This window comes from Stylophora pistillata, chromosome 2 (assembly GCF_964205215.1).
Source record: "Stylophora pistillata chromosome 2, jaStyPist1.2, whole genome shotgun sequence".
Classification (NCBI taxonomy): Eukaryota; Metazoa; Cnidaria; class Anthozoa; order Scleractinia; family Pocilloporidae; genus Stylophora; species Stylophora pistillata.
This window is the reverse complement of record NC_142520.1, coordinates 15,718,877-15,729,937: the sequence shown is the minus strand read 5'-3', so window position 1 is coordinate 15,729,937 and position 11,061 is coordinate 15,718,877. Positions and strand designations below refer to the sequence as shown.

The 11,061-nt window shown below is 38.4% G+C and overlaps 1 protein-coding gene and 1 pseudogene across 1 annotated transcript; both read left to right on the top strand.

The window, feature by feature from the left end:
- LOC148737333 (uncharacterized) overlaps nucleotides 1–11,061 on the top strand; it is a 381,470-nt pseudogene that overhangs the window by 241,876 nt on the left and 128,533 nt on the right.
- On the top strand, nucleotides 2,279–9,661 carry LOC111319047 (uncharacterized). Its single transcript, XM_088747794.1, has 3 exons — nucleotides 2,279–2,408; nucleotides 5,341–5,859; nucleotides 8,218–9,661. Exons 1-3 carry the CDS (start codon nucleotides 2,279–2,281, stop codon nucleotides 8,580–8,582), a joined length of 1,014 nt encoding a protein of 337 aa, XP_088603920.1. The 3' UTR covers nucleotides 8,583–9,661.

Sequence of the window (11,061 nt, the reverse complement as noted above, 5' to 3'; positions counted from 1 at the left end):
TCGGTTTGAAGCATACAATTATGCGTCTCACTTGTCTGAATGCCAACTGTTGTCGTTGAAACTGCTGTTTGTGTTACGGCATTTCTCAAGTTATCTGGCAAATTTTCAGCGAGGTCCTCGATATCGTCCATTTCAACGTCCGTAGTCGTAGACTGGAATAAATATTTAACACATACGCCAGGTTCATTCACTCTTTTTGACTTCTCTTTGGCCATTTCTTCTGTGCTCTCATGTGTACGTTTCCTTCGTTCTGCGACTCTCTTTGCTTTTTCAAGGCTTCGTTGCAGCGACGCTTCGTCTATCACAGATTTTTGATGTCCCATGTTAAGAGAAGGCACCCAGTCAACATTAAACTTATCCCACAAAGGAGCTGCTTTTCCTGAGTGAAAATGGTCTCCACACACACGATCGTTTTCAATTATTCGGTCTGTTAAATCTTGTCGACGTATGGCTGACAGCCATCTTCGCCTGCGTTCAGTTGACAAGATCTCCGTTTCCTCGCCTTGATTTTTAATAATTTTCGGTACACGACAGAATGAAAGATCTTTACGTTTAGATTTGTCGTTGGAACAGTTTATAATTAGGCAAAAAGCAGGCATTTTGCGACATACTTCAAACAAAGTAATGAAACTGTAATAGTTAAGTAAACACTTGCACGTCACCCTTTTCACTCCACCAACATGGCGGACGCTAAATTTTGGTGACGTCACAGCAGAATGTGCGAAAACACACTATTTGCCTTATTCATTAATAAAAGTATGAGAAAACTAAGTTGTTGACCGTGGTGACGATAGTGGATAAAGACATGATTTTAGTTATTACAAGCATTTTCATACGTTCAAAAAACGTTCAAGCAGTATTCAACGTTCCCAAAGTAATAATACTGAATATAAAGGAAGAGTGCCACTGTTTGTGGTAAAGATCTCCCCGTCACGCAATCCTTACTGGACATTTCGAGACAGCGGAGGACAGTTCACGGCAGCGAATACACAAACAACATTTGGCGCTGATGCACGGTAGGTACAAATTTCTAAACAATCCTCAAATCAAAGTGTAAATATGGCAAACACTCATTTTACGGTTTGTATCCGTCCTCGGCCGCCTCGAACTAGACCCTGTTACATTTTGGGTTGTTTTGTTTCCAAAATAACCGCTAAAGTTTTAAATCTCAGTTAAGCTGAGCAGCAGAAACGACAAATGTTGAACAAAGTTAACTTTTTATTCAGTTTGCTAACGATATTTCGCTCCCAAAGCGGTCTGTTATCTTTTCCACGCGCGCATTGTTGATTTTTCACCTACAATTGCGTGACAAGGAATGGTGCGTTTTGACCTCTGAGTCACTTTTCAAATTTCGTACTTTGAGTAGCCCAAAAAAATTTATTTGAGTTATTTAGAGAAGAAACCTTGTTCGTTTGCTGCATTAGCTTGATATAACTCCATGCCATGTACCAAGGTGCGATTTTACCCTCTCAGTTTTGCCATTTTCTTGTCCGCCAAAATGAGTGAAATATTGGAAAAAACGAAAAACTCCCCCAAAAAATTTGATTGTAAAGGAATCGAACAAAGAACACTTTAGACTGTTTGTAAGTACGTGCTCTTTTCATTAGAAAAATATTTTGTCACATTTACTGTTTTGTTTATTTCAAGCGACGTTCAATTAATGGTTGTTTAAACCTCGCGAAGCTGACGTGAGAGCCGCAAAACCGATTTTGCCACAGTTCGCGATAAATAAAAATGCAATTGAACTCAAAGTATTTTTTTTTTACAAATAGTTCATCCAGATCTATATTCTGGCAAAGTTTGGATATTTTTTATTTTATTCATATTGCACACCTCCATGCGATATTTACGGACGGCTGCTCTTAAGCAGGTAAGGAATAGGCTTGGCTGTAAACAATTTTCTATCGGTGGAAAGTCAATAATCCATGCATTATTCTGTCTCGTGCATTTAATACTGATGTTTCTTGATTGTCCTGGGAATTATATTCGAATATTTATTTTGCAGACCTTTGTAAAGGATTTGATCTAGTTGATCATAGTAAGTTACAACTTGAGCTTAAACATCTGGGTGTGAGCAATGTCTTAATAGGTCAAATGGATCTATCCTTTCCTTACCAGCAGATCTCAGATTGTTACTCGATGGGTTCTTATCTGCCCCAGATAAGAACCCATCGAACCCTTATTTAAGCAGCTCGCTAGTCAGGTTGTTGTGGTGATTTGGGACTTCGTTCCCTGTTTGTGATCTACAAGCGATATTGTGTGACAAGTGACAAGTGAAATGATTTTCCCGTTCGGATGTGATACTGACATTCTGCTGTCAAGTCCAGAGCTGTTTACCGTGGAGTGCGATAAGTCAAAGGAAGTCTTCAGGAGATTTCGCCAAAGAGAAGGACAGTACTTTGCTTGTGGTCAGATAAGCGTAGATAAGTACATAGTTGATTTTAGTTGGATTGTTCCAAGAGTAGTCGCCAGCTCGTGTTAGGTTATCTCCCGCTGTTTGCAGTTGAATAAATTGTGTTTCGTGGAAATGGCGAGGTTATAATCTTTCTGCCGGTAATCAGTTACCGTAACAAACATCAATCTATGCTTCCAGATATCATTAAGATACTAGGTAATGACATAGAAAGAGTCTCAGGTTACTAGCTCTAAGGGGCGTATATATCTCAGGACCATAAGTGGAATCTGCATGTTGGGTATATTGTTTGAAGAGCTAACAAAACGCTGCATGCTTTGAGATTATCTAAGAAGTCAGAGCCCTAACATACTGACCTAGTGTAGAACATAGTTCATTCATCAGATCTCTTAGTGAACATGCATTACCTATGTAGATCTTATCAAAGCCATTCAGAGGAGGGAATTAAAGATAATCTTTCCTGATAATGGTTTTGAGGAATCCTTTGTTTTATCTGCTCTCCCTACCCTAAGTCAGCGCAGGTATCTTGCCTGCATCAGGTTTTTCAAGGACCTTCCTAATACTGAACCTTTATGGTCTCTCTACAGGGCGGAAGTAGTTCCTCGTGGTTACAATCTTCGCTCAGGGGATTGCTTCCTTGTAGAGAGACCCAGAGTTAGACAGATAGATTCGCCACTTTCTGTACCAATGAAGTTCTCCTCATAAGGGGTAACCTTTGACGGTTTATTTATGATAACGTTTTGAATGTAATGAAATTGTCGTGCATGCTCTTGAAATATGATTCATTAAGGGTTATTCATTACATCGCACGCAGCACCTGTGGGCAAGATGAAGCAAATCCTGTGTTCTGATTGGCTACCCGAGCAGGCAAGATGGGCCCATCTTGTGCGCTCAGGATTGCCCACATCGATCCCGCGCATGAAAAAAAAAAAAAGAATAGGAACTACGTTCGTAAATCTGGGAAAATTTCGGTGACGAAAAGGCAAAAAGCGACAGAAGATAGTCAGAACAAAGAAAATAGAAACGATTATTGTGAGTTTGTTGTGCAACAAACACAATTGGCTTTCTTTCCCAGATCTCGAGGGAAAAAAGGCATTCTTAACTCTTAATAAAGCGAAATCTTTTGCAATATGATAAATACTTTTTTAACCAAGCTTGTCCGGTCAAGAGAGCTGGATATTAGCTTCGTTCTTTTCTCACAGTTCTATGCACTTCGACTTCGTGTCGGTCCATAAAAATGCAAAGAAAGAACTCGGCCAATATCCAGCCATTTTGACCTCACGCTTGGTCAATAACGCATATTTAAATTATTCCTACATGAGAAATTGCTCAAATATTCTCAGGGGTATTTATATCATTGTTATATTGTGTACATGCTACACTGTTATTAAGCTCTGCCTGCAGAAGAGTTGATTAAACATCTATCTATCTATCCATCTATCTATCTATCCATTTCTTCTTTTCTTTAACCTACGTGCCAGTATGTTAATATCGTGTCAAGCAATAGCTTAGAAATTTAACCTTGCTTTATCACAACAAGAAAAACCCAATCAAACTGAAAATTTGTCAAAAGATAAGAATTCAACTGTTCTATTAACTTACTAAACTAAAATCTCATAAGGATCGATAATTCCTTGTTTCTAAAGTTGATGACGTCACGTGAAAACCAAGAATTAAATTCCGTGGCTCAATAGCCCCGGACGCTAAATCAAATTTTACGTTTTGCTCAACTCTCGGACATTTTTATGCAGAATGGTTGGACATCATCAGTTATTCATGAGCACTAAAGCGGAAAAAGTGAATGCAATAGCGCCTGGAAAAGCCTAGGGGAATGGGAGAAAGGGCTGAGACTAGCCCAGCAGCATTGATAAATCTCGCTTTCCCGATTTCCAGAGGCAATAAGTTAGAAATCCAAGAGTGGCTTTTTAAGAGGATGGGTTTATCGATATTTCAAACTTAAAAAGGAAAAGTTTAGAGAAGTATAAAGACTTCCGTAACCTTTGGAAATGACGAGAAAAAAACCGACAGTTTTAGTTGAAGGCCTATTTAATAAGCGATCTGTTTTAATAAAGAAGACCGACACAACATGTCAACTACAATTAGATGTGAAGCTTGATATTCCTTCGGGGGACAATATGTCGTGACGAGCGGGTACACGTCGATTGAGAGACAATGAATTGAATAAATGATCGAATAAAAAAAAATTATATATATACACATATATATATATATATATATATATATATATATATATATATATATATAAAGTGTGACTTGATTTTCGTAGAACAGTGCTCAATACATAGAAGTAGAGCGAAGTATATATTGTGGGAGGAAAAAGACAAGTAAACTACAAGTTCATCCCTACAAGCCTGTTTCGTGGTCGCCCACTCATCAGTACCGGATGAGTGGGCGACCACGAAACAGGCTTGTAGGGATGAACTTGTAGTTTACTTGTCTTTTTCCTCCCACAATATATATATATATATATATATATATATATATATATATATAAATATTATGAGAGGAAAAAAGGACGTAACTACATTTCCCGACAAGCCTGTTTTCCCTGAAGAGTGAAGCGATTCACGAAACAGGCTTGTCGGGAAATGTAGTTACGTCCTTTTTTCCTCTCATAATATTTATTCTGCTCTGCTTCAACGTATTGAGCACTGTTCCACGCGAAAATCGACTTGCAGACTTCCTATATATATATATATATATATATATATATATATATATATATATATATATATATATTAAATAACTTAATAATTGCATTCATGGTGAGTAGTTTTAAGGATCAATCTACAAGCTTTTAACTTTTCCATGGCCTTTTTGCAGATGCAGATTTACCTCCAATTAAAGGAAAAAGCTATAAAAATTATGGTTATAACGATTTGGATAACTTAACTCTTCCCTTTCAGCTTTCAAGGCCGTTTTTACAAATCTCAACGCCCATGGAAGAACTGGACCAACAGCGCTGGGCCGTCACTACACAGGACAGGATCATGACGGACAAGTTACTCTGTCCAGCGGTGTTCAACAGTGGACTGTGCCGCACACTGGTGACTATAGAATAGCAGCAATAGCAGCTGCAGGCGGGTACGATATACAAACTAACAGCACTCAGTACCGGGGAAGAGGAGCAAGAATGATTGGAACGTTCCGCTTAAACAAGGGTGAAGTCATTCAGATACTTGTTGGTCAAGAAGGAGGAATAAACACATTCAAGCGGTCTTCTGGAGGTGGTGGAGGAACGTTTGTGGTGAGAGGAACCAACACACCTTTGATAATAGCTGGGGGCGGAGGAGGAGTATGTGGAGTTAGGTCTAGACATGAAAGATGTGACGCCAGCACGAGCACAACAGGGAATTCTGGACACAAATCATGGTCAGAGGGGGGCAATGGACATGGTACACAGACTGCCGATGATCATGGTTCAGGTAAGAGTATATTGTAATGTTTTCTTACGTCTTAGCTGTTAATTTTATATTATTTCAGTACCATATGATAGCGAGCGCTCTCATTGGCTTATAATTTATGAAAAAGAAATGGATGGTTGATAGAGATGGTTCAGACTGATGTGATTGTCGGCGAAAATTTCCTATCGAGTTTACCCGCTAGGTTTCAAAACTTTCAAGATTGTTTTCCCGTGAACCTTTTGGAGCTCTATTTGAAAAGAAAATGTGCTAAAATGATAATTGTTTCGAAAAACAATCAGGATGTAGCTGTGCAACGGAATTAGTCTTGGAATCGACGATACTTTATTTGCCAAACGCGATGCATGAATGTGGCTGAAAAACAAAACTGAGTTTTTTAACTTCAACTGAGGCTTCGCGACATTGGGGTAAATATTATTTTGAAGAGCTGATGCATGTACGTCGCAAAAGTGTTGTTCAATAGATGATTTTCCTTGGAAATCGTACAATTTTTAAGATTTTCAACACAAAGCAACGCAATTTCTGATCGTTAATTCTGGTAACCAACAATTCAAGGAGGTAAATCTATTACATAGAACTCGTAAATTTAGAAAATTTCCCCTTAGTTTTCTTCAACGGCCGATATTTTTTTTAGTGTTGCATTGTGAACTGCGAACGCTACAGTTGCTCCAGGCTGCGCTTCGAGCAACTCCTCTCTTGTGCTCTCCAAACTTTCCGCGTACACCATAACTCTAAATATGCATCGTGGGCACATAAATCTTAAATAAATATCGGATAAAATATAAATATCTCGAAATAAATAAAAACATCTGCGGTGCGCTGAAATATCCATATATCAAAAAAAGAACTTTTGGAACAGCAATCTCGCATATCGGGTTTTCCTGACTTGTTGTAGTTGAGATCAATTGTCTGGTGTTTAAAACAAGGCAGCGGTCTCGCTACACATGCTTAGCCGCGGTGTTTGGATGTCTCTGAGTAATGACCACTGGTATCCGATAAGCTTTCGGGTTGTTAAAATTAATGCGTCTTTATCCTTCTCAGTCTCTCGAGATTTCAGAATGCCATGTAATTTCAGAAAATGTGACGTGTCATAATTTGGTCGGCAAGCTCGTCATCGAGGGTCGTCTAGGAGGGTCTCAACAGTGAGGAGAGGGCGATGTTGACGGTTGACGGTTATATTTTAGGTCATTTGACGGTTGACGGTTAATTTTTAGGGATGTTATTTATAAAACGAACTAAACGCACGAATTTGGCTATAAAATTAATTTTCATGGTGACGTGTTTGTAAAGAACTGTTAATTCATGACACCTTTTATTGATAATTGATTAAGGTTTTACGACACCGGAAATGTTTCCAAACCTGAGGTCAGTTCTGTCGCTAACCAGTTTTACTTGCGAATAGAGGTTAAAAGACTTCCATAAATGTATTTTTTTGATACATCAAAAAGATTATTTAAAAATTAAACAATAAAACTTGACCCTAATTAAGGCAATCGTATACTTCTTAATTAGGGATATGTCAGACATTTGACGGCTAACATTGCTTTGCTTATTTGGCGGCTGACGGTAAAAATATTGCGTTTTTGAAGGTTTACCGTTAATATTTTGGCCATTTGGCGATTGACGGTTAAGCCCATTGAGATCCTCGTATAGGTCATATTTACTGTGAAGACGAGTCAAAGCAGCGGTGTTGGCGGGAGAACGGAAAATTTTTGGCTCGAGTTCATGACGCACGGACCGAATGTGGCGCAGACCGTGCTTCGATTCGTGGGCGTAAGCCAAATACCCTCCCGTCCAGCCCGACCAAACATAATTAACAAGCATCTTATCTTATAACCATCTCGAAAATTTGGTTTCGCCCTAAATAGGAGGCGATGCACGAGCACACGCTCCCTGAGCAATCACGATTAATATCTTACAGGAAAAACTTTTTCCTTTGTTTTTTCGTGTCAGAATAAGAAACCCACAGTTCATTAACCCGTCCGTCCTTACACACGTCAGCTTTCACTATAATTTTTAATGGGGGTAAGCGCGCGGGGCCGTACGGGTCAAATACTTATTAGCCATAAACCTGCAATTTAGGTAACGTGTTAAATCAAATCACAGTATCTTGGACAGGAAAAGTGAGACAAAACAGTTTATACAACTAGCTATTACAAAAGATATATACAAATATCCAACCTCACGGATAGCGGCACAATTAAAATGCATTATATAAGGTTTGGCAGAGCCGATATGGGTTTATTGGGGCGTTTTAAAATACTGGTAAAAAATTCCAAAAATCGAATGGGTTAGCATGCCATTTAAACATAGTTTCGCTTTTTTTTACGAAAATCTTAAAATATATTCGTTGTATTTCAGGTGGTGGTGGTGGCGGGTTTAACTCCAGTGGAAGAAGTGGAAATAATTTTCATGGAACCAAAGAATGTGGTGGAGAAGGTGGTAAGGGATTTATTCAGGGAGGGGTGGGCGGGAGAGCCAGGTTTCACGATGTCGATGGTGGGTTTGGTGGAGGTGGTGGAGCTTATGGGAAAGGAGGAGGAGGACGAGGGGGAAGAGGAGGAGGAGGAGGAGGAGGAGGATACTCTGGAGGAGGCAGTGGAAGTAATGGTCTTGACACCTGTGGGGGTGGGGGAGGTTCTTACAACGATGGAAACAACCAGGACAATAAATGTTGTTACAACAACGCTGGTCATGGTCAAGTGACTATTACGTTCCTTGAGTAAAAGAAGTCTCCCATCTTATTTTTCATTTGGTTTACTTTTAGCCATCATTTCTTTCGGTCATCTATTACATTAACTGAGCTCGGCGCTTTTTTCATAGTTAAAAATTCCAAATAGGGTTCTAAAAGTTGAGATAATGAAGAAATTTTTTTTTTTCAGAAATCGAGTCTCACTCGTTCTACTTTTTCACCAGGGTCTTAAGGAAAGATCCCGTTATCGCACAAACCAATCATCACACTGTGCAACCTAAAACGATGAGAAACAATTCCAGATTATTATATCTTCTGGAAGCTTAGGATTGAGTTTTGCTTGTTCTTTCATATCAATCCTTTGATACGAATCTTCACTGACCTTCTTTTACCAATGTTCAGTGAGATCAGTGAAATTTTGAGATCAAACAGTAAAGACGCCTGTTACACTGTAACAGTCTGGAATCAGTATGGCTTTTCGAACGTAGCACTAATTTTAACATCGAGATTGTGTTGTCAAATGATGACGACCAACATAAAGGGATAATGATAAGCACGATTTTTTCAAAGTTGTGATCCCTCCCGGGCCCTTTGGGGAAGGAAATAATTTGCAAATTGGTATAACAGCAGGAAAACCCAATGAGTTGCTACGGCAAATTTAGGTATATTTACGTGTGAAATTGTAAATTATAGACTAGAATTAAGGAGGAAGTATTCACAAGTATTTTATTTAACGACAGTTGTTTAAAAGTATTGCTAGTATTGTAAAAAACGGTCCTTTTAATGTATGAGGCATACATATTGCTTAAGCATTTGAATAACGGAATGATATTCCCTATCTCTCTGTAATACTAATTTATATCGTACGCTTTGACAGTCTTTTCCGAATTTAAAAAAAACATACTATGTATTTCGTAGAAGTACATGTGATAAACAAAAAGATGTCGTTGCCATCGGCAAAAAAAGATGTCTGCTTGACCTATAATCTTTCCGTTGAATACTGAATTGTTTTAGCCACCTATCAAGCAACTGCAAAAAAAAAAACCACGGACTCTTACAGGGAGCTAGTAACATTTGGAAAAGAAACTTTTCTTATAAACATCTTGAAATAGAAGATAAGTGTCAAAAGGGTAAAAGGGTTTTTTATGAAATGGCAGCAAAGTCTGTGGTGGGACATTACGTACATTTGCTATTAAATAAGAAATATATTGTTAAATTTACAAACATGAGGTTATTACGTCATATTACCAAGTAATCTTTCATTCAAAGCTGTTGCTAATAGTTGATACTGGAGACTTAGAGCAAAGCTATTAATAGAACAAAAAACATACATTTGTGATGACAACATCGATACGGAAAATGATTTGTACATGTGCGAGACAGACACTTTACCCTGTGGAAAACTAAGCCTATGACAATATAACTAATATTTGTAACTAATATTTGTAACTAATATTTGTAACTAATATTTGTAACTAATATTTGTAATGTAATATTTGTAGAGTTGATGCTATATCAAGGAAAAAAAGTATGAAAATCTGAGTATGGAGTTCCAGATCGTGAAAGTGAGTTACCATGAAAGTAAGCTTTCATAGTTTATGGCTGACACATTTATCAAAGTTGGGCATACCATCAATACCCGAGGATAGGGTGCTATGAGGAAATAGGAAAAAGGAGAAGAATTGGGAAAGTGAAAATACGACCTCTTATGCTTTCCAAAAAATATGCTGAAAAATTAGGGTAATATTTGTAATTGTGAGAGAGGTTGGATACAACGTGCGCTATCATTGGTCGAAAGGGCGTGCTTTATCAGAGTTTATAGTTCACCACTAAGTTTTCTCCGATTCTTATTGGTTTAAAATGATCAAGTGACGCGATAGTGTCCATCCGTGGAGAGACACTACCAGCCCATAGCGCCCGTCCGCGGAAAATACCCGGATGGATAGTACTCATCCGTGAAAAATTTTGAATAGTTTGACGGCCGCGAAGTTAGGAAGATCAGAAAAACAGTGACTTTCCAATTCTGACAGGTTTAGTATATTATTTAGCCAATGTACGGTTGCGAATTATTGACAATTGTGACAGCCTGTACGCATGAATAAATATTTGATTGATCTGCATCTAGTGGGTTTTCACTGTTTTTCAACAGGCGCGCGTAAGAAAATTTAGTGGTGAACAATAGAGACAATAGAGTGTTTTTGTCTCGGAACTATCGGTCTGACCCTTGCCCCTTGGAAATTTAATTTTCTTAAAACTAGCACATTTGCCCTCGAATCTTCACTTGTCAGGAAAATATATTTGTTTTAAGAACATCAAATTTCCGCGGAGCAACTACCTACCGATAGTTCCTCGACAGAAACACTCTATTGTTTAAATAGAGCATGGAGCTGATTTAAAGCTCTACACTATCTGCTTATGTGTGCTTATGTGTGAAATTTCGGAATAAACAAGCGGGCAGAAGAAACAATAAAAGGTTTTTAGGCCCGCCAAGGGCCGTGATTTCTAATATTACA